Raw genomic sequence first — 24,994 nt, forward strand, 5'->3', positions numbered from 1 at the left:
TTTCATGTCCACACCAACTTGACACTCCCATCCTCAGTATATTTCAGGATGATAACTATAAGGTGTATAGAGCCAAATCTGTGTGTGACTTATTTGACAAGAATGATGGAACACTGAGAAACCTTGTCCTGTAAAAATTACCAGCACTCAATCCCATAGAAAACTTCTTTATTTATGGATTATTTAGAACAGCAAGTGAAACTCCAAAATAGTCCCCCACCAACTTTGGCTGAATTGCGCATCCAGTCAGTGGAAGAGTGGGTTAAAATTGACAGGAACTATCTCAAGACACTGGTGGCATCCTTACCTGACAGGATTCATGATGTTATTAAGGTGAGGAGAGGCGTAGACAAGTATTATTGAAGAAATGAAATAGTCAACAATGCAATTTGCATATTGAATACTGCAACTACTGTATATGAAAAGAGGAGATAACATAGACCGATCATGTACACATTTGGACTCACACACTTCCTCACACTTCATTTGGTGCATGTTTCCATAACATGAACAAATCAAAGGCTCCATCGCACAGAGCTCCACTGGGCTGAGAAATGCATTGGAGGCTCTGTGAGGCCACGCTCAGCTGCCCTGTAATAGGAGAACCTGCAATGGTGCACGACTCACCTGTTAGACATGATAGATAGCTGGAGTCCTGCCGGAGCAGCTGCAGATAGAGCATGTGAATGACCGATGGCACATCTATGATGAATGGTGAAAGAGGGCCCAAGTGAAGGTGCAGCCCAGGGAGCAGGGGCACTAAGGGCTAATTGCACCTCCTTTTGGCCCATCGATCTGCCTAGCTGTGCTTATGTCTCCACTCTGGAGTTGGAGTTGCAAGATCCACCATAGACTCTGTGCTTAAGGGGCAGGGGTACAGGCTGGAGGTTTAGAGTTGTTCTATGTGCTTTATCTTAACAGGCCCAGTATCGATGCACAGTATCAATGATGGATAACGCCACACTGGTGGTAAACAACGGTTCTTCTTATAGATAGCCAGTAATGACTAGGGACATGTTTGGTTTGAGAAGATAAACCCTTGAACTGGTCAGATTAATTAACAGTCTCTTTGATTCATTAGTCACATTACATAAAGATGCAAGCTAAGCATAGTACAGTAGTGCAATAAGATAAAATAATAATAATAATAATAATAATAACTCCTCATCTGAAAACAGGATACTTTTGTGGTATCCAAACCTTAGTCACTGTCCAGGAATTACAATCTCAAATATAATCTCAGTTATAATGTTCAGTTATGAACAGGTCATTGCACGCTTCTTGCACATTGGGATTATATCCAAACAGGGATTATTCAAATAAAAATACAGGTGTAAAATATATATTATTATTCGAACCACTGGAGGTGTCTAAGGCGCATCTTTGCCAGATGGTTTAGAATTATAAATACAGCCACCTATCCAAGCAAAATTTGATAACCCCCTCCTAATACAGTACATTATGGCCAAAATTTACTAAAGGTTTGTGCATGTAAAAATGTGCAAATTTGATAACAACCACAAAAAATATGCAAACACTCAACTAATTTAAAAACTATGGAAGACTGCATCTTCTAAATGACAAAAATTAGCAAAACCCATGATTTGTGAATTTTGTACAATTTGTTGTACAATCCAGATACAAGTTTCAGGAAATGACCAGTTGTAAACAAGATTTCAGAACCCAGAATCACATACAAATCTCAACTTCTGTAAATCTGTATTGTAAAAAAAGTGTTCCAAACATTAAATCCCATTCTAACTGTATTTTAAACACATTTATGGGAGCAACCCTTTTACCATTGACCAGAAAAACATATTAATCCTTTCACCGCTCCAAAATCTTTCCACTAAATGTTAACCATTAGTGTTGAATATAAACTGAATTGCATTATGATTTGCTGATCTGCTGAAAGCAGCTGACATTTTCAGACCACAGGAAAAGTAAACAGCCCTGCATGAACTTTTGAATGCTTACTTTACATTGTTTTTATGGAAAGGCTATGAAAGTACATTTATTATATTTCAACTTTGCATGCTTTTGACAGACCAATCATTACCTTGAATTTCACACCACTTCTGTCATTTACTGTCATATACAGTATTTCCAAGTGAGCTTGCACTGCTGTGAGTGCAGTGGAGCAGCAGTCACTGTCTGGGCAAGGCTGTGTGATTCTCTACTGAGTGTGTGATGTGTTTAACCTGAAGAACCTCAATCAGCAATGCTGGTCTCGAGTTGGAGTCCAGCCCAGGTTTATTCCAGAGAGACAGGGAGAGAGAAAGCACCAGGAAGGTCAGAGAGGGTAGCAGCTTTCTGACCATGGAGACCTCTGTGCAGGTCTGTGAATGGAGGTGAATGAACTGGAAGGAGATTTCAGAAAGTGTTTCCTCCTGCTCTCAAAGCAGAGTGCATTTACCACCCCCCACCTCCACCCCAAAGGAGAGTAAATTCCTTTTGTGCTGCATCTGAGATCCTTGTTATGGCTAATGCTTAAATCGATGGTAAAGCTGCAGTCTCTATGAGTGATTGTTGTAGTAATGTAATCCACCTTTTGGCATTAATGCAGCTTTAAACTCATATTGTACACTCTTGCTGTGGGGGGACTTTTTCAACAGTTCTTTAAGGTTTATTGGATAATTAAAGCTTTGTAGCTTCCTAATAAGGGTTCTGTATGAAGCCTTTTCTGTTAAGGTAACACACTGGTGTAGGTTTGTACACAGAACCTTTAAGACTTCCCCCAGAGAGATAACCGAAGAACCATTAAGGGTTGTAAATATTCTAAGAGTGTATATAAACATTTTTAACAGTGTTGCTGAATTTTTTTTAGTTTAACGTTACATGATACATTAGTCATATCTTTAATTGGGAAACTGTTTGATTTGAACAGAGAGAATAATATTTAAAACATTATAACATTATAACATTATAATAATTACTGTAACTTGAGAGTTGAAGATCATGCAATAACAACACAGTGTGTCAGTGTAATAATAGGTTCGTTTTGCAAGTTAAACTTTAAAACTTCATTTTGCTGTGTACTGTGATAGATATTTCAGTACATCTTCATTGTGTATCTTGTGATGCACATAACATGCATGCTTGTCTGCCTTTGTGCTGGGAGGCCAGTGGGTGGTGTGTGTGTGTGTGTGTGTGTGTGTGTGTGTGTGTGTGTGTGTGTGTGTGTGTGTGTGTGTGTGTGTGTGTGTGTGTGTGTGTGTGTGTGTGTTCTGAAATGCAGACTGAATACCCTTATCAAAATGCACTTAATGAATACATTCATGCACTTGACTTGTAAATTAAAAGAAAGAAACAAAATAGTGATGCTTTTAAAAAGTATGTATTGTTTTTTTTGTTTTGTTTTGTTTTTTAGCTTCTTCAGACTTTTTTTTTTTGTTGTTAAATTGCTTCACTAGCATGAGTACATGGTTTCCACATATACCACAAAGCACTTATGTAATTTAAATATGTCTGCTAAATGCTGTAAATGTAAATGCAATTGTAAAGGCAGATCAAATGTATATATTTAAATTAGACTAAATGTCTGAAATTAGATCATATAAGAACATCAACTGGTTATTACCCAATGCCACTGCTTTTTTCTCTATCAAAGATAAGTTCATCCTTGCACTGCTTGTCAAAAATCACAGTATGAGGCCTCTCTGTGTGCTACACACAGGGTCTCACCCCCCACTGTGGCCCTGAGTTCATGTACTACCGTGTCTGCTGACTGATCTCTGCTTTAGATGTCAGGTGCTTGTGTTGAGTCGCCGTAGCGTCTTAACATACTTCAACTGGCCCTGCAGTTCTGTATATAACATGAGAGCTGCTGCCACACATGCATACAAGTTCTGTTTGTTCCTGCTCTCTATGTCAACAAATATAGATATTTACTAATCTGTTACTTTATATAAATATTTTATACTATTGTATTTCCCTCTGGAGTTTTTCTTTCCGTCTCTATATTTCCTTGTGAATGTTTTATTATAACATTACCCCTCCCCTCACCCCCCGACCCTACCCATTTCACTCTCTCCCCCTCTCTTTCTGAAGAACTATGCATCTTGCCGACCATGGCCAAGTCCAATGTAGCTGCCTTCAGCATTTCTCTCTCATTGATCTTGCTAATCCTGGGGACGTTTAGCTGACATCATCTTTTCATCTGCTCTCCCCATGTTATTCTAATTCATTATGCACATGAAGGGATGCTGCTTGTCTTCTCTGCTCAACATGTTTTTTCCTCCACTGAGCATGTCTGCACACAACAGGCCCAAAACAAGATAAGTCTGAAATTAATGACCATTCAGTAGATCAGTGCCTTCATATGCTGCTTTCATCTGTCAGATGCTAAATTGCTCTTACTGTAGCTTGCTCATCAATTTGCTCTGTGACAGTTATGACTGCGTCTCAAATGTGTTGGCTAAGATAATGTTTTACCTTTGTTTAATTTGAAACCAAAACAGCACTCTTCAAAGTCAGTGCATTATTTATTTATTTATTTTACTTCTTTTTTTTTATTTCTTTCTTTTTTGCCCTGTGCATTGTAGCCACTGTTGCCTGAGGCTCGCTCAGGGTCTTCAGGCCATACATTACATGTAGCAAATGACTCTGTGAAAGTGCAGCACAAACAGAATCCAGAGGAATAATGTCACATCAGACAACAAAAGCCCCAGATGACACATTTACACATGCATACATGCTGTGATACATACTGTGACATTTGCTCAATATCTACCTAGGGAGGGAGGGAGAGAGGGACGGATGGAGTGCTGGAGCTGGGCATGTGAGAATGAGATGAATGTGTGTCGCACTCAGCCGTCCATCCTAGAGCACAATGGTTGCTATTTTTTTCTCTATGATGGACAGATGAGCATACCAACTTTGAGCCTGATGACTCTCGCCAGCACCCCCCTTCGCTTTCTCGTCCCCTCAGGTCTTCATAGCCTGCCGCTCAGTAAATGAATCCTCTGGTCTCAACATGTCAGAGGTATTTTCTTTTAAATCTGTATCCACCTTTCCTGACAGCTTCCTTAATCTTCAGTGCCACATACAAATGTTGGCCAGGCCGAGGGAATTTGTAATGTGCCACGGGTGCTCACTGATCTCTCTCTCCTCATGTACCTTCTTACCTTCTCCTCTTACCTGCTTCACTTGGCGTGGAATAAGAGAACCTGAAGGCCAGTTGTCTGAACACTTTTCTTATCCCAGGCCTATGTAATTAAGATGGTTGTGTTTCTCTCAGCAGGCAGATGAGGTGGCACAGACAGAGGTCTCCCAGCAGCTCCAGCTCCAGCCCTCAGACTCTTCGGAGAAGCAGCAGCCCAAGCGGTTACACGTCTCCAACATTCCATTCCGTTTCCGTGACCCGGACCTGCGACAAATGTTTGGGGTGAGTGTCTCTGCTCAGCCATACATTGATGTGACGAGTTTCATGAGTTGCAAAGACCATCTAGTGCATAGAAAAATATTTTGGAAAATCGGCAACACCTGGAAAACTTCAACCTCAGCCTACGTTTTAGATATTTGACCTCTGTGTTTCAATATACTATAGTACTGTACAATTTTTGCCTTTTTGAATTTGACCCTTCAGCCTTACATTACACACTTAAAACCCATGTGTGAGACAGATCTTACAATCACAGAACTAGCAAGACTAAGTTCCTCCTCTGCTGACTTGAACCCACACTAATACGACCCGAGGAATGATAATGTGTGTACAAAATCCTAAACACACCTTACATGAACACAGCATTAGTTTACCTGCAGTACTGAAACGGGCAATGTTTATTCACTCTGTCTGAGCAGCCCAACACTAAAACCACTCACTGAGTTGCTTACATACAGTATGTCAGACACAAATAATTTTTGAATATAATGCACATTTGTGTCAACTGAGAAAACGCCAGCAATTTACTACACTCATTAAACACATGCCTGCAGCTAGGACAGTTTCTCACATTACTGTAGAGACAGAGCTGTCAGTCATCTATAAAGAGAAATTATTTAATAGCTTTTTCATTCTAATCATTTCGCTGTCAATACAACATTGCTGGTAAAGGCAGAACAACGTTGACATTTAGACAAGGATAAGCTTCAATTATCCAATCTAAAAAAATATTCAGGTCAGCCACCCTAATATTCCCACTAGACCTATGTACTTCAGCTGAGTTCTCTGTAAAAGTTATTCTTCATATCAGTGATACAGTGTGTCCTTGTGTTAATATTGAGAAAACAATGACTACAGCAGATAAATGGAATACAAAATACTGGGAGTATTTACAGGAATTTTAAAACCATATCATCAAGACCAGTCTCCTACTTGAATGGTTCTGCAAATAACCTGAAATGTGTGCACATATTTTGCTGCAACCATTGGGGCATTGCTTTGGAGCACGGTAAACTGTTAAAGTGGCTGGTAAGGCTGGTTATTAGTTAGCAAATGGTACTTGTTTAAGATGGAACATAAAACAGGCACATACATTTGCTGCACTTTGGATATGATTACATTAATACAGTACCTTCCCTTACTGAATGTGTGTGGCATTGAGGAATACATAATTTATATGTAGTAATTTAGTAAGCTAACAGGCTAAATAAGGACCCAGTACTGCCAGTAAACCTGCTGGTTTTCATCAACATAAAATATATATATATATATATATATATATATATATATATATATATATATATATATATATATATATATATATATATTTTCCAAGATTTAGTATGAAAATCTCAAGAGAGTGTATTACCAAAGTTATCAAATATGGCATAGAATTAACTTCCCCATTTGGAAAATATCCTGCACGGTACCCCTAGTTATCAATAGCACACAATAGCCACTGGACAGTTGAATATAAGGTATTTCACAAAAGTGAGTACACCCCTCACATTTTTGTAAATATTTGATTATATCTTTTCATGTGACAACACTGAAGAAATGACACTTTGCTACAATGTAAAGTAGTGAGTGTACAGCTTGTATAACAGTGTAAATTTGCTGTCCCTTCAAAATAACTCAACACACAGCCATTGATGTCTAAACCGTTGACAACAAAAGTGAGTACACCCCTAAGTGAAAATGCCCAAATTGGGCCCAATTAGCCATTTTCCTTCCCCGGTGTCATGTGACTTGTTAGTGTTACAAGGTCTCAGGTGTGAATGGGGAGCAGGTGTGTTAAATTTGGTGTCATCACTCTCTCACTCCCTAATACTGGTCAACATGGCACCTCATGGCAAAGAGGATCTGAAAAAAGGATTGTTGCTCTACATAAAGATGGCCTAGGCTATAAGAAGATTGCCAAGACCCTGACACTGAGCTGCAGTATGGTGGCCAAGATCATACAGCAGTTTAACATGACAGATTCCACTCAGAACAGGCCTCGCCATGGTCAACCAAAGAAGTTGAGTGCACATGCTCAGCGTCATATCCAGAGGTTGTCTTTGTAAAATAGACATATGAGTGCTAGCAGCATTGCTGCAGAGGTTGAAGGGGTGGGGGGCTAGCCTGTCAGTGCTCAGACTATACGCCGCACACTGCATCAAATTGGTCTGAATGGCTCTCATCCCAGAAGGAAGCCTCTTCTAAAGATGATGCACAAGAAAGCCTGCAAACAGTTTGCTGAAGATAAGCAGAGTAAGGACATGGATTACTGGAACCATTTCCTGTGGTCTGATGAGACCAAGATAAACTTATTTGGTCCAGATGGTGTCCAGCGTGTGTGGCAGCAACCAGGTGAGGAGTACAAAGTCAAGTGTGTCTTGCCTACAGTCAAGCATGGTGGTGGGAGTGTCATGGTCTGAGGCTGCATGAGTGCTGCCAGCACTGGGGAGCTACAGGTCATTGAGGGAACCATGAATGCCAACATGTACTGTGACATACTGAAGCAGAGCATGATCCCCAGGGCAGTATTCCAGCATGATAACGACCCCAAACACACCTCCAAGACGACCACTGCCTTGGTAAAGAAGCTGAGGGTGAAGGTGATGGACTGGCCAAGCATGTCTCCAGACCTAAACCTTATTGAGCATATGTGAGGCATCCTCAAACGGAAGGTGGAGGAGCACAAGGTCTCTAACATCCACCAGCTCTGTGATGTCGTCATGGAGAAGTGGAACTCCAGTGGCAACCTGTGACGCTTTGGTGAACTCCATGCCCAAGAGGGTTAAGGCAATGCTGGAAAATAATGGTGGCCACACAAAATATTGACACTTTGGGCCCAATTTGGACATTTTCACTTAGGGGTGTACTCACTTTTGTTGCCAGCGGTTTAGACATTAATGGCTGTGTGTTGAGTTATTTTGAGGGGACAGCAAATTTACATTGTTATACAAGCTGTACACTCACTACTTTACATTGTAGCAAAGTGTCATTTCTTCATTGTTGTCACATGAAAAGATATAATCAAATATTTACAAAAATGTGAGGGGTGTACTCACTTTTGTGAGATACTGTACATGTAATAAATCACTTGCAGAAATGTATAGATTTTTATGCACACAGTAGGAGGTTGTGTTGTACCATCTGTGTGTGACAGTCAACGTATGTCTAACTATGTAAGCGTGCATGTTTTACAGTTTTTTATGACCCTTTGAATGAGTATGCTTTTCTAATATTCATGGGTGTCTTTCTAAGACAGAGAAATATATAGTTTGACTTTAAATTAGTAGCATTCAGTGAGCGAAAGCAACTAAATGCTGTGCACTGGCAGCTTGTTACTGTTGAAACTACAAACATGACTGGGAGGAGACCAAAAAAGCATATTGCTTTTAGTCTTAGCTTGTTAAGAGTTGGAGCTAGTGTTTACTTAAGGCAAAGTATAAGCAACAGTACCATTTTAATCTGATGAGGCACTGTGGATTCACAGTGAGTGCTGAGCTTGGAGAACATCTGTTCCCGCTTTGTTCTCTCTTAGAGCGATGTTCTTCTTCACTTCTCTTCTCTTCCACTCTGCCCAGTATTGATGTGATGAGCAGGGTCTCCTCCAGTGGAGACTTTTCAGTGCACTTAAAAAGTGAGAGTTGGATTCTCATTAGCTGCTTGTTTGCTGACAGCTCCTGTGTGTGTAAGAGCTGTTGCAACACTTGCTGTGAAATCTTGCAAGGACCCAAGGGCACAATTATTGCATGTCATCGATAGACTAGTGGGAATAGATGACATAGATAGGCATGGTGCATCACTCTAGAATTCTACATGAACATAGAAACTGGGAGGCTGGAAGAGTTTTGGGGATAGACCAGTGGAGAGTTATATCAGCAGTGCAGGGCCATGGAGTTCTTAAAGATATTAAAACCATCAAAAACTCACCCAGATCTTCAGTTAGAAGTCTGTTCAGACTAAGTGGGCTAATATTATAAGTGAAGGTGAACTTTGCTGTTTCAAAGTTAATTCTAAATAAAGTATTAAAGTATTAAGCCCATAAGAACAGCAAAAAATAAAGTTTATTTATACTTTGACTGTTACTGTTTCCTATCAAGTCCTGCGTTTAATATTAGTGATTCACACTTCTAATAAATTTTGGTCCAAATCTAAACTTGTTTAGTCTAGAAAATGAGCCTAATTGAGCCACATCATTAGCTATGTCCTGACTTCTATTTTCATCAGGATATTTTATTTTTTGTGCGGACCTTCATCAAAGTGTAAGCCATTTTGCTAGGAGCAACCATTTGGCATCCAGAAGCAGAATCTATCAAAGTCGTACAGAAATACAAATTTATATCATTTTAAGGTTTAATCATGTGCTTTAGTGGGGAGATAGCTTTTTTTGATCTTTTTATCCAAGAGGAATGAAAATTCAATTTAGATTCTCAAACCTCTAATTTGATGACTCTATTTTCACATGAGTACATTGGCATGGGACATAGTCAAACAAAGAATGAAAATTAAACAGGCTTCATTACCCAACCTTATTTGAGCCTAATTTTATAATTAGAAAAAGACATCCAAAGCAATTACACCAATGGATATGTGGGCCTAATGTTGGAGAATAAAATGGAGTTTAAAGCACCACCTTGGCGATTCCACACAGGAGCTACTGGAACGTGATTGAAATGTCAGATTCCTCACTCCAGCATGAGTTCTTTTTTGTGACTCCAAGCATCTAGCGCCTGAGGAGCTTTCATTAAACTGTAACTACTCAGGCAGTGAAGACAGCCACCAACAGCATTTTGAAGTTCTATCATGACAATAATGAGAAAAGCTCAGTGTTGCATCTAATTCCATATTAAGCCCAATTAACAGACTGATATTCCAGAGCCTAGATGAAAGCAAGTTATTCTTAGTGGACACCCAGATGTTTGAGTACTCAATCCAATAGTTAGCCACCCGCAGGGAAGCTGTACTTTACCTGCAATCTACAGAGCCTGATAAAAGGATTGGAACCATATGGTTTCTGCAGGTTACTAAAGGGTTTGTATAATGGGTTTATAATTATGCTACTTATTCCTAATTTCTTAGTTTAGTAGCTTTGTGGATTTAGAGTGTTAAAGATTGGTTTATACACTGATGACTTGTTTTATACACTGTATCTTCCACCTTTCATAGAGGATATATTTGGTAATTTACCCCAAATGGCTTGACAGAAGTTGCCAACTCTTACAATATGAGAACCACCCACAGTCCTTACTGCAGTCTCTCAGTGAGCTCGATTTCACCTGTGCGGTTATGAAATCTGTCTGCCGTTGTATGGTTGTGGATGGCAAAGCCCACTGTGATGGGTCTACAGTGGGGGCACTCACCTGAGCTGTGTGGGAGAGCCTTCACTGGGGAAATATTTCAGAGCTTGGTAACCCCATTAGGGTGGATTCAAACCATTAGCATCCACAGATTTTGTTAAGAATAACAGCTGTGGTTGTGAACGACTTGAAACTGAGATCCAAATGGACATGCTTGATGCTGTTTCTGGCAGGGAAAAATGCCTTAATTTGAACAAATGGCACATATTTGTGTCAAGTAGCAATTGTTTGGATTTGGATTGTCTGGAATTTGAATTGGACTGGGGAAAATAAGCTTGCAGGAGCAAGTGAAGAAGGTAGAGGCTAGGACCTGTAACAGGCTGCTGAACAGAAATTGGCACTTTCACCAGTAAACTAGCTATTCTTTCCCAGCACATGTAGAGTCAGTTAAGAAATAGAGCCATGTGCTAAATTTGTTGACAAAACCCCCACTCACATCCAATAAAGACACACACATATGCACATTCAAATTTGGTGCAAGTCTCTCCTTACGGCTGGAAGGATAAAAGGCCGCTCTTCTTAACCTTATTAGTGGTCCAGGCCCTCGATCAATCCCGTTGAGCCGCACAGTGCCTGGAAGGCCCATTTCTTCCCTGTTGTGCTGAAATGAAGCTGCCGTGGCCTGCTTGACAGGGTAATTAGTTTTAATGAAATAATATGGCCATTGTAGACAGCAATTAAAACCTGCTTTCATTCCACCCATTAGAGGAACTTAAGGTTTCACTTTTATTCTGCAGTGTTCCATAATGATCCCCAAAGCAAGCCCACTTAAATGGGATCCTTAGGTCCCTTGTCCCTAGAGAAAATGCATGCAGTAGACCCCCCCCCCCCCCCCCCCCCCCCAAACTGTTACTATATCCTGAGTGGAATGTTCCAGAAAATCACTTTCTCTTTCTCTGACTGTGCTGGTTTTGCCGTCTCTTACACAGACATGTTTATTCATTTATTGAAATAAAACAGCTCAAAGTGGAGATTGTTAACCAATGCTACTTATTACCATAAAGCATGCAGGGTTAACACAGAGTGAGAGTAACTAAAAAAGTAATGAGTGGAGTGCAGTAACAAATTCACCTTCAAGGGAAGAAGACCTTTATCAGTCCTAATGAATCTGCAAGCTAACTTACCCTCACATACCAAAAGGTATAGGCTTGACACACATTTTGCACAAAACTTTGCTATACACCAAACACTACAGTCCTCACTGAAGCTATGAGGATCTGAATCAAAGGTCAGTTGTGGTGTAATGTTCGGGGTTCTTCTTCTGGCAGATTTTCAGGCTGAAAATCCATAAACTATATGCTGTGTCTAAAACACAGTCTCAGCTGTGCTTTGTCTGTGGTCAGCACATGCTCCCTAATTATAAATTAGCAAATAAAAAGGAGGGATTGGGCATTTGAGGGGCATCAGATAAAGATGCACAATGCAAATGGCTGGAAAATAATAACCAATGTGACACGTAATTACAGAGACAGTATTCCTCATGGTAATAATAAACAAATACATGGTTTATCATCGGTTAGGATGGCTCCTCTACATCCAATTATCCATTTTAATTGAGAGGAGGTAGTGGGTGTTAAATCTCGCCAGAAATATGTTGTCTTATGGTTTCATCCAGCTTTTTTATCAGGGTGAGCACCACAGAAAATAACAAACCATTGTGTGTCATTAAGAGCACTGGTGCATACACAGCATGGTAGTGCTCTTTTGAAAATGTTTTACCCATCAGCAGAATAGCCGGTTCATTCCCTCTACAGTGCACAGGCAGGATTCTCCACAGAGGTACAGTCATATCAGCTGGCCTCATTTAGCACATTTCAATGACTGGTCAGTGATAAAAGTGTTTGAGTCTGGTTTCTCTGTGTAATTTTAGTCCAACAGACTTGTGAAGCTTCTCTACTATGGAAGTAGCTCCATTGAGCAGTGGGTATTCTATTTTAGTTAGCTATGCAATCAAGTGCTCAAGTTTCCTGACAAAGTGCAAAAGAGATGAGTTCTAATTACTCCATATCTCCTCTCTCTCTCTCTTTTTCCCCCCTCTCCCGTCTCTCTTTCTTTCTGCAGCAATTTGGGAAAATTTTAGATGTGGAAATTATTTTTAACGAGCGGGGCTCTAAGGTAAGTCAGCTGGAAGAGCAGCTCTTTGTCACTTCATCCCTTTCTCTCCACACAGGTCCCCTTTCCCTTCATGAGTCGCGTAATTACAGCTCTCACACGGCAGCCACAAAATGACACACACGCACACACACACACACACACACACACACACACACACACACATATATGCACATAGCACTGTGCCAAGCCACACTCGCTCAAAGGTAGCTGTGCACACAGACAACTGAGTGGTTTCAGCTAAATTAGTGTCAACTCACCCAGTTATAATTCAGTGGAGTGTCTGACCAGTGCATGGTGATTCTCCTTTAAGAGCTGTCATACACTGATTTAAACCAACTTGTCTGTTCGGGTCCTGGAAATCTCATGTATTAGCTGTTAGGGATATGTAAAAGCAGTCTTCCGGACAGAAACTCTTCCAGAGAGAACTGCAGACCGTAGAGGACTCATTATCCAGGGAGAGTTGCTCATACCTGAGTTCCTCCCTCTGATAATCAGCTTTGTTTAACCTTGTTAATCAACTTAATGTAATAATGTTAATTGAAAAAACATGGATTTTGAACCTGGTAGTAGGATTCATGTTACTCTTATTTATTTATTTTTTATTGCCTAGCCTAGCTACTATTTACATCTGACATTTAGAAGAAGGTCTTATGTGTACGATTGAGATCATGCCCATTGTCACTGTCTTCTGTGCATTATCTTTCAAAGCAATTACTAGGCTATACGTAGGGCTTTGTATATGAACTAAATGACTGGAGCTTGAATCAAGCTCTTGTTTGCCATGAATGTCTAATAGCCAGCACTAGATATGGTGTGTGGGCTGTGGCTGACCATAATTTACAGCTGACAGTACCCAAGGAGGGAAGATGAAAAGAGTGCGGCTCTCTCTCTCTCTCTCTCTCTCTCTCTCTCTCTCTCTCTCTCTCTCTCTCTCTCTGTCAGAGTGTGTGTGTGTGTGTGTGTGTGTGTGTGTGTGTGTGTGTGTGTGTGGGTGTGGGTGTGTGTGTGTAGGCTTATACAGCATATCATCAGCATATTTGCTAACAAGCATGTAGCCATGTATGCAAGGTAAATAAATAAATAAAAAAACTGGTAAATTAAACGTCATACATAATGCACATAAATCAAGGTTTTCTTTGCTTTAAATGATTAGTATTGCATGTCATATTGTCTATGTCAGCTCTTTCTGAAGTTATTATGTAGAAGTCTGTAGTTTCGGTTTTAGTGTCTCTGAATCACTTCCTGGTTGAAAGTTCACCTGTGACTAATGCTTACCATTTCCCTCTTGCAACTCTGCTTACAGTGTGTCTTTTTCCTTTCTCTGTCTCTTTTCCTTTACTTCTTACTTGCTTTATTTGTTTTGGCCACTCCTGTCACAATTAGGGCTTTGGTTTTGTAACTTTTGAAACAAGTGCAGATGCAGACCGTGCAAGGGAGAAACTAAATGGTACAATCGTAGAGGGACGGAAAATTGAGGTGCTTTCCTAATTTCCTACCTTCCTGCCTGCCTCTTTCTCTTATTCCGCTCTCCTAATACTGTACCTGATGCCTGCTCTCGCATGATGCATGTGTGCATGTGTGTGTTTGAATAAACATTTGTGTTTGTTGGGTTTATAATTATATCTGTTGTGTGGAGAACTTATAGCCATGTATATGCTTATGCTTCCACAGCTCATTTGGCCAAGAATGTGTGAAGTACCCTTTATTAATGCTGTAATACCATTAATACTTTCAAATACTCAATGAATTTAAAATTATATATGATCAGAAATGCTGTTTGATATATAAGTGCTCTAAATGCCCCCAGGTTTCATCTTGGTAGCCTCATATACATGTGCAAACTTGTTTCAGGGGCTGTTTGATTTTTTTTGTAGTTGGATGCGAAACATATAAGAGCATGCCAAGGCTTAGTATATGTTTTAATTAAGCTCATCTTGGGAAATCAAAGTGCTTCCGATGATATTTTAAATCCCAGCTGTTTATGTCAAACAGACAGTGCTTATTTCTCCTATATGCTATACTCCCTACGGCACATGCAGCACTATCTCTCTCTCTCTCTCTCTCTCTCTCTCTCTCTCTCTCTCTCTCTCTCTCTTTATCTGGCTCTCTCATATCCTCCCTTTCCACAAGCCTATTAAGATTTTCCATAGGGCAATTAAGATAATTCACATAATGTACAAACAATACCAAGGCCTATATATCAAGGGAAAGTCGAGGCCAGTTGTTTCCTAAAGCTAAATGACCTCCAGTGGCCCTGTGGAAAGGAAAGCTATTAACGCTAATTAACATGAGGGTGAAATACTAACATGGTTCTTGTTGCCATTGGCCATGTTTGAATTCCCACAGCAGCCCCACCTTCGTAGAAGCTCTCGCTCTCTGTGTGGCACACTGTTTAGCTGAGCTCACACAAAATACTTGTTTCATCTTGAGGTTCAGTTTAAAGTACATGATTACTGCTCTTGCTTTAAGGGATACTATGTTTGATAATATGAACCTACACCAGGGGTGACCTGTTTGTGTGAAGGGACACAGTTTGGTGATTCTTCTCGAATCAGGTGTCTGTTAAGCTAAGGGTTCTCAAATATTTTGTAGCCTAGGACTCCTAAACTAAATCCTAGTCAGCATAGATTTATAATCAAACTATTCAAATTATTTTAACAATAATATACAATAACATTTTGAATATTTATTGAAGCCAAGGAGTGCTTCACTCTGGAACTTTCCATAGACAGAACACATTAGATTAAGTTGACATTATTCATAGGACCACTTGGGGTTTTTTTAGTTATTGATTAGGATTGGATTAATTTAGGATTGGAATATATTCACAATGTACAGTATTGAATTGAAGGACAACTGTATTCTAATTCAATACAGTTAACAGGCTGAAAACTATAAGAACTCAGTGATAAATATAATGACTTTGATAATGGTGGCTTGTGATTTCATCGACTGCAACACAATTTGAAAATCTCAGAGCCCCTGGCTTTGCTTTAAGAGCCACTGCTTTAAACAGGAAAATCACCAAACTTTGGAGAGTTCTGAACCTCCAGGACTGGCAGTGGCTACCCCTGTTTTAGACAATGTTATAGATAGGATTGCTACAAGGAATCTGAAGCAGATATCCTTGCTCATTGGGAATTCAAATAAAATTTGTTTTACTTGCTGGATTAGATAACACATCTAGCTGTTCTAAATCTTGCATGGTCACCTGTATGTGCACACAGAAGTTGCATTTTCTGTTCTCCACTACAGTGTGAGTCACTGTTTGCATGCTAGTGTACCTTTATTTTCTTCTTATATCTTCTAACACTGTGGATCGTATTTCATTCAGGTAAATAATGCAACAGCACGAGTAATGACAAACAAAAAAGTGGCTAACCCCTACACAAACGGTAAGTGCTTTTCCCTCACTTTTACCTTTATAAATTAGGCTGAATTGCCTCAAATCTTTACACACCTCTAAATAACGGCATCCTGCAAAATTTTACTTCACATTTAAATGTATGCTGCCAGCAAACAAGCAACTTTGTGGCTTTTGCACCTCTGCCACAACCCCTATCAAATTTAGCTGGAGCTAGTATACAGAATGCACCACACAGAGAAGCTAGGGGTCACTCTATACAAGTCGCTTTGCCAAGCTTAGTGCACCTCACAGAAACTTATTGCAGTAGACTGGTAGAGAGGGAGAGCAGTGAAAGACAGAGAAAGAAAGCATCACAGACCCCCCAGCACTGCTCCAGCCAGCCAATATGGAGAGAAAGAGGAGGCCATTTTACAACCTCCATCCATCACTGACAGCGTACAAGATAACTTTCACTTCTCTCTCTCTCTCTCTCTCTCTCTCTCTCTCTCTCTCTCTCACTCTCTCTCTCTTTCTTTCTCACGCCCCCATCTCTATCACTCTTTCTCATTCTGCATCTCCCAATTTTCAGACTACTCCAGCGCAACCTTTCTCAGAAACTCTTCCTCCAATATTCTGTGTTAATCTATTCTTTGCCCTTTCCTCTACTTTGACACTGCTTTATTCTTTCATCTTGTCCTTCTTTATGTTTTTTTCCCCCTTTTATTTTTGAAGCATTACCTTTTGTTGCTTGTTTGATCCTACTCAGAGTTAGACTAAAGAAAGTTTTCTGAAAATACTTGCTAGGTTAAGGCATTAAGAATTCTAGCATTAAACATTGATAAATCTCTCTTTGTGTGTTCTGTGTAGGCTGGAAGCTGAATCCAGTGGTGGGAGCTGTCTATGGTCCTGAATTTTATGCAGGTATACTGATTTATCTCTCAACTTCTTAAACTTCAAGCTTATTATTCAGTAATTCATCTTAAAGTGTATTAGTCATATATTATTATAACTACAGTAAGGATGTAACTGAATACAAATACATTATACAGAATGAACAGATAATGTGTTCTAAACAAACACAAATACAGATATGATTAAGAGGCTTGCTAAGCTTTGTTTTTGTTGTTGTTGTTGTTGTTGTTGTTGTTGTTGTTTTTGTTGTTGTTTTTTTGTCTAATAGCCCAATCTAATCAATTACTTTCTGGGCATCAAAATAAAACTACAGTTCTACCATATTTCTTTACAAACTGGACTGAAATTCAGTAAAGAAATTTGATTTTATTTAGTAATCATTTAATTTATTTAATATATATATATATATATATATATATATATATATATATATATATATATATATATATATTTATAAAGCATGTTCATTGTGCATTTATTTGTTGTTTTTAAATAAGTTTTATTATGATTTTAAAAGAAAATCGTATAGGCATTATACTGAACTGCCAATTAAATGACCACATTTTGACTTGCAGCAGCATTGCGTTCTAAATTTCTGGTCTTTCTGGAATGTAACAAACCAAAAAACTAAAGTCAATCTGGTCAAATATTATTAGGTGGATTTTGTTGTCAACTATAATCAATATATTCTTTGTATACTTGTTTTGACAGATAGTTTATTTTACACTATAACAAAACATTGTTTTGCTAGTCACAGGTGTAAATATAGCAAGTATTCATGCAAATAACATGACATACAAGACATTAAGGGAGTAACAGTATTAGAGAGGACACTTAACATAGCATACTCTTTATACATAATATAAATGTGGACCTATGAACAGCTCATTGGAGTTTAAGAGGTTAATACAAAAACATAGTAGTAATGTATATCATCAAAAACCTTATAGCATCTTGAAAGCATACAAAAATATGTTGCTGATTTATTCTTGACAAATAAGACAGGACTTGCAGTGAGAAATCTCTGTAACTTTTTTCCAGCAATATTTCAAAGATAATACTATATAACACATAAAGAATATGTATTTTAACCGTGTCCTATGCTATTACAGTCAAAACTAATAGCTGTACCAATGCTTCAGCATTTCCTGCTTGGACCATTAATGGGTCTTTAAAAAAAAAAAAAAAACATTTATTGTGTGGTTTACATTAGGTAATTGAAAGTTAAGTTGAATGGCACTTAAAAAGTTGTTCTTATTTGAATGGCCTAAAAGCACAACTAATAAATACCATAATATAATGTTAATTCCAGCCACGTCTATTGGTTCTTGATGTGCTGTTTATATTAATGGACAGCATAGATTTGCTTCTGCCCACTAACAAGCTAAAGAGCTGAAAACAAGACCTGTGTTCACTTATCGTGCACACGCACAGCAGTTTAGAGAACTTTGGTGGTATAGTTAAATGAAGAGTGTCGAGTTTCTAGCTTATTGCTATACCCCCACCCCCCACCCCCACCCCACCCGCTACTTTCTGATTTCTTTATTGCTGTGTGTTCTTTGGATCTTTTGCATTCTAATGAGGAGGAAATGGTATTATTTCATTTGGAAGAAGTGCTGAGCACATCGCATCACTTTAACGGCCTGCCTTTTTGCTCATTAGACTAAAATCTGTTCATTCCAGGACAGCTTTACAACGAACCTCTAAATAACCGCCTGTGACAGAAAGCAGTCATTTATCATTTTCATTTCACTCCTTCTCCCTCCCCTACCTCCTGCTCTCCCTCTCTCCCCCTCCCTCTCTCTCTCTGTCTCTCTCTCCCTACCCTCCACTTTCTGCCTCAAATACCTGCTGATACATGCTCATACAATCAACTGCATATCATTACAAATAACTCCACTCCCTCATTCATCTACTCACATGGGCTTATGTAGTATAGGACACATGCAAGGGAGTTGTTCACCCATTAACATTTATTGGGGGAAAATTAAATTATGAGGTGGTGCGGTGATGCAGTGGGCAGTGCTGCCATCTCACAGCTCCAGGGCCTGAATCCTGAGCTCGGGTTACTATCTGTGCAGAGTTTTGCACAGTGTGGATCTCTGTGTGAATTCCCTTTGGGTTCTCCTGTTTCCTCCCACCTCTGAATAGTAGATTGGATACACTACATTGCTTATAGGTGTGAAGGTGTACATACATTTGCACTGCCATGGACTATCATCCCATTCAAGCTGTTTTCTCACATCACACCCAGTGTTCTCGGGATAGGCCGTGAATCTACTCTGTCCCAGAATAAAGAAGTTTTTGAAGAATGAATGAAGTTTACAATATGGTCTATGTAATCTGCCTTAACTTTGTGGCAATGTGTTGAAACACCAACAGTTCACACCAATAACATATGAAATGTATACAAATACACATCTCTTCCTCATCCACACTAGCGCACTCGTACACTAGCATATGAGCACGCACCTTCTAAAAAGTCACCAGATTTACTGTAGGACGTCACAAATTAGATATACTGTGGGCCACCACTTCAGCGTCTTTGCTTGGGGAGCCAGCATGCTTGATTTATTGGATGCTAATTTTTCATGTCTTCTTAACATGCCACTAAAGTTTGCCAAGCCTAAATGACACCATATGCCTCCCATGCCCCCAGGGACAGCAGTGGAGAGACTACAAAATGGAAATAAGATATAGATTTCCCTGACTAATAGGGACTATTCCAGAAAAGCCCTGTCCAAAATCACCCTCCTCCCTCCCAGTTGATCCTTCTCTCTTTCAAAAAAAGAAAAAAGAAAGAACGAAAGAAACAACAAAAAGACATGGTCATTGCATTTCTTCTGGTATAATTATGGCTACATTTAATATACTTTGGGGGATGGGGGGCTGAAATCGGATGTAAAAGTGATTAATCACTGTTTATCAGTCCTAGTTTCTGTGCGGGAGATCAGCGAAATTGGGCACCATAAATCGTGTTGTGCTGACAGCGCACTCCGTCTCCATTCGTCCTGGCGCTACAGGTTTATTGTCCTCAAATCCTATTCAGGAGAATGACGGATGAGGGCCTCCGATCGCCTGCTTTTAACCTGTTCCAGGGAAGTCGGGTTTCTCCCTCCTGCAGCTAGCCCATCCATCCTTCCATCCCTTCACACATCTTTGTCATCCCTCCATCTCTTTCTACACTGAATGAAATATACAGTAATGTACTGTCATTTCTCTATCCCTCTCTTCTCTTCTTACCACCTCTCGCTCATCCTGCATTTAGGCCCCAAACCTGTTGTTCTCTTTCTCTCTCTCTCTCTCTCTCTCTCTCTCTCTCTCTCTCTCTCTCTCTCTCTCTCTCTCTCTCTCTGTCTCTCACTCTATCTCTCTTTCACACAAACACACACACACACACAAACACACACCTCCTTCTCCTTTACACACATGATGTTTCTCTTTTGCCCTTTCTGCTTTACTTTTTCCTTCTCCCATTCTCCGTCATTATGCCAGTCCTGTCATCCTGTCTCTTTGTTCTCCTCAGCCTAAGCAGAGTGAATAGAGCTAAGCCAGGGCTGAGGCAGTGATCCCTGCCTGGAGAACTTAATTGTGTAATCTAGGGTCTTTTCTCTTGAGTATGTCAGACCATGCTGGGTACACATGCATGAAGGACACCAGGGGAAATGTAATATTGATTGATTGACTGTGTCTTCAGCCAATGTATTCAGTGCTTGGCAGCACATTGAGCCGAGACCAACAACATGAGATTAAAATGCAAAGTAGATGGGAGGGAAATATTAATAGTGCTGTTTTTTATTTATTTTTTTTTATTTATTTTTTTTTAAGTAGACACTAAAACATTTGCAAGGCAAAGTGTGACATGTATTTGCTCCTAGTCATGCCCAACTGCTCCAACTTTACAAAGACACCACTGGGTGACCTCATCTGTTATTACTGAGCAGTACAGTCACACACAACAGCTTTCATGTATATATATGCATTAGTAATGTAGCGAAATACAAATACAATATTCGGTTTGACCAGATAATGTGTTCTAAAAAGATATGAATAAGAGGCACTCTATTTGTTTTTTGATTTATTTTGTTTTTATAGAAAGCATCAGAATGTTTCACAGGACATCTGATTGAGAGTACAGGTGTGCAATGGGACTCAGATCCTATTTGACGAAACAAAAAGGTTTTTACTTTTATGTGGCCCTGTGAGAGCAGTCAAACAAGCAAACATGTTCATTAATATGAGTGTGTACCATTGCATGATACATTTATAGCATTCCTTCATTCATCCTTAGTAACTCCCTGGTCAGGGTAGTGGTAGTTAAAATTAAGTTACTGGTTTGTTTATATTTTGGGAAATAAAACCAACTAATATTGAAAAATAGCATAGGCAGAAACAAGCAAAAGTATGTCCTCACCTCATGTTGAGACCATTTATAAGACCACCATTAATATTTAATTAAGAAAGAAAGAACAAAAGAAAGAATAAAAACCCTTTCAGTTTGGGCCATGCCCACTTTTTGTTTTAAATCTGAACACATATATAGATGTTTGGAGCACTAAACAAATACAGACACATTTATATTAATTAAATTTACATTAAGTTTCGAAACAATGCAAGAAAATCAAGGATTGCAGGTTCAGTTTGGTGAATACATGCCTCTTGATCTTGATTATTGAAAACACAGTGAAGAAATTCTTGAAATCTGTGTTAATATAAAGGTCCCAGAGAAGGGGTAGCAAGCCCATAGTCAATGAAGGAGTCCTAATGGAGGATGTCATTGCTCTAAACTGCAAGGGAAGCTTTTCAGGTGGAATGATGACACTTTATATTTAGACAAATGTTGCATTTTTGTGCCATTAGTTATTGTCTTCTTGGGATTTTTTTTTCTAACACGTCCAGTTATATCAATACATTTTAGTTGAAGGTTTACGTGTTATGTACTGTTGCTCTCTCTGCTTAGGGCATTGTTTGGTCTTCTTTTTAATAATGCTGCCAGTCAAAATAACAGCAACATATGAGGTATTAGTCAATTTATGCACCCATATAGTTTTGCTGCTTCATGGGCTTTATGGGGTGTCATAACTGGCTGCGGTGATTTATGGCATATTATTGAATCAGTGCAGCATGCAGACCCATAGCTCATTATGAGATTACATTTGTGTACATCATAGCACACACAATGCACACAGAAAATAAGGGGAAAAAATAAGAGCACTGCATACGGAGGGAAATTCAGGATAAATTGACCATGGCCTGGTATATATCACAGACCACTGCTGTTTGGCATATTAACACTGGCGTCCATAGCTTAGGAGGGACAAATTAAAATGTCAACAGCTTCACTCTATATCAAAACGAAAGACCAAACTCCTTACCTTCTGCCATCTGTCTTTCTTCTGCATCAGATAAAGGGGCACTACACACCACCCTGTAGCTGAACATTATTCTCTGCCTCACTGAATTCTCTCCTTTTTATTTCAAGAGCCAGTCATGATTAGCAGTCATTAACAAAATTAAGTATTTGGTACACATCTGCCTAGAGGTACAGACAAGCAATTGGACTGCATTTCTAATGCCTGGAACACGCTTTAGGTAGAACAAGTATCCAGGTGTTCATTGTGACTGAGTTGCAGACACTACTGTGTGTATTTTATATGTTATACAATAAATACAAATAAATGTATTGTAGAGTCAGATTTATGGTTGGTATCAAAATGAATACTTACATATAGTAGTAATGAACCACACACAGCTTTTGTGTCTTCTAGTAATGTTTAAAATGAGAACTGATTCAGTTAGTAAGTATTCCTAATAATATTTACTTTAGTATACATCAGATCACAGTGTATGGAGGTGTAGCATTTACCTGAAATGCTGTGGATAACAACCTAGCTACAATAGAATACTGTTTATGACACTCTGCGGGCTTCACATTCATAGCTTTAGAGGTGCTGTATGGATTTGTACATTTTCTTATGATATGTGAAATAAAATGAAACCCAACCAGATTGGTTGTGTGATGTGTTGATACATGTTTGTTTGTTTTTTTTAATTATTATTTCCATGTATACAACCCCAATTCCAAAAAAGTTGGGACGCTGTGTAAAATGTGAATAAAAACAGAATGCAATGATTTGTAAATCTCATAAACACATATGTTAATCACAATAGAACACAGAAAACAAAACAAATGTTTAAACTGAGGAAATGGACCATTTTAAGGAAAAAATAAGGTAATTTTGAATTTGATGGCCACAACGCGCCTCAAAAAAGTTGGGATGGGGCAACAAAAGGCTGGAAAAGTAAGTGTTACTAAAAAGAAATTAGGCTGGAGGTTATTTGGCAACAGGTCGGTAACACGATTGGGTGTAAACATTTTTGGAATTGGGTTTGTATGTGAATATCACTCAACCTTAGCTACTGGTTTTCAAACTCTGGGGAGTACAATCCCACAGGTCAATTGAGAAAACTCCTTCTCTTCTCTGTTCTTCTGTTCTCTAGTTACTGGCTTCCCATACCCAACTACAGGGGCAACCGTGGCATATAGAGGTGCCCACTTGAGGGGCCGGGGTCGTGCAGTCTACAACACGTTCCGTGCCGCACCTCCACCTCCTCCCATCCCTGCTTACGGAGCGTGAGTTCCACCACATAATATTAGGGTTCCACACAATATAATTCACATGTCACTGTCCTAGAGCAGTGGTCAATAGCCCTGTTCCTGGAGATCTACCTTCCTGAAGACTTTAGCTCCAACCAGAATCGTGCCCACCTGACCATCTAATCATTGTCTTTAGAAGTTCTTGATCAACTAAAACAAGTACATTAGATTTTGTTTGGCAATGAAGCCTGAAGGCGGGAAGATCTCCAGCAACAGGGTTGGTAACCACTGATATAAAGTGTTTTCTTAGGTTAAATTATTGATTTTTGTAATGCAGCTATTATTATAACTCTATGAGCTTTGTTTAGTCTTTCTAGGTCTGTGTGATTAAAAAAAAAAATCCTGCAACTAATTTGATTTGTTTCTCAGTCAAATGATGAACTGAATCCATAGCAAATCAAAGAATTTTCTAGCAGAACATAAAAATTACTCTACGATGTGAAAATGACCGTCATTTCTCATTTGCTGCAGCATTTCCACTTCTCAGCCTAGAGCACACAATTTATTGTCTTTTTGTCCTTTGAAATATTTCATTATCACTATTTCTACAGCAACAGAAGTTGTATATCCACATTATGCTGATGTTTCCTGCTTTCTTGTTTTTATTTTTGTCTTTTTTATTCACAGTGTGGTTTACCAAGATGGCTTCTATGGTGCCGAGATCTATGTGAGTGCCTTTTTCTGCTTTTTTAGCCATCGGTCTTTGTTCCGATTCTGTAAACAGACAGAAATAAAACAGTGCTTTTGCAGGTTTCTGTAGTCATGTCTGCATGTCACCACACTTCCAGGGTCATTAGGATGACACCCATGTATGCCCTGTCAGTGGCCTGATGGAGGACTATAGCCTCCATGAGCAACTCTCTCCAGCACTGCTAGCGTCTTAACTCTCTGTTCTGGCTGAACAGCTGCTGATGAATCTTTCATAAGGCTAGGGTCAATGCAGGTAGTCTGCACAAATCCACTAGGACAACCCTTTCATGGTCACGAGTGCCTTGTCAAGGTCTCCTATACATGCTCTTCCTTCCCATGGTGACACAGTGAAACTACATGAAGTGAAATCTTGTCAGACATGCCCTCATTTTTAGATTGTAGTACTGGTTACATGAATAGCGTGAACCATAAACGTGAACTCCCCCCATTTCTTGGCTTCTGACTCATCTGTGGTTCCTCAGCTACCAGAGCTGACTGATTTTACTGCGAGGAAGGGCCATATCATGTTAGATAAGCTG

The 24,994-nt window shown here is 39.3% G+C and overlaps 1 protein-coding gene across 6 annotated transcripts in view; it reads left to right on the top strand.

Moving 5' to 3' along the window:
* rbfox3a (RNA binding fox-1 homolog 3a) overlaps window positions 1–24,994 on the top strand; it is a 376,227-nt gene that overhangs the window by 333,396 nt on the left and 17,837 nt on the right. For 4 of the 6 annotated variants that reach the window (XM_017482608.3, XM_017482611.3, XM_017482613.3 and 1 more), the window contains 7 exons: window positions 5,240–5,386; window positions 12,796–12,849; window positions 14,233–14,325; window positions 16,184–16,244; window positions 17,063–17,116; window positions 23,609–23,741; window positions 24,393–24,432. In XM_017482608.3, coding sequence (XP_017338097.2) covers window positions 5,240–5,386; window positions 12,796–12,849; window positions 14,233–14,325; window positions 16,184–16,244; window positions 17,063–17,116; window positions 23,609–23,741; window positions 24,393–24,432 — 582 coding nt within the window. The remainder of the gene's footprint in view (window positions 1–5,239; window positions 5,387–12,795; window positions 12,850–14,232; window positions 14,326–16,183; window positions 16,245–17,062; window positions 17,117–23,608; window positions 23,742–24,392; window positions 24,433–24,994) is intronic. The other 2 variants (XM_047159288.2, XM_017482612.3) reach the window with 2 other exon arrangements.

This window comes from Ictalurus punctatus, chromosome 13, assembly GCF_001660625.3.
Source record: "Ictalurus punctatus breed USDA103 chromosome 13, Coco_2.0, whole genome shotgun sequence".
Taxonomy (NCBI): Eukaryota; Metazoa; Chordata; class Actinopteri; order Siluriformes; family Ictaluridae; genus Ictalurus; species Ictalurus punctatus.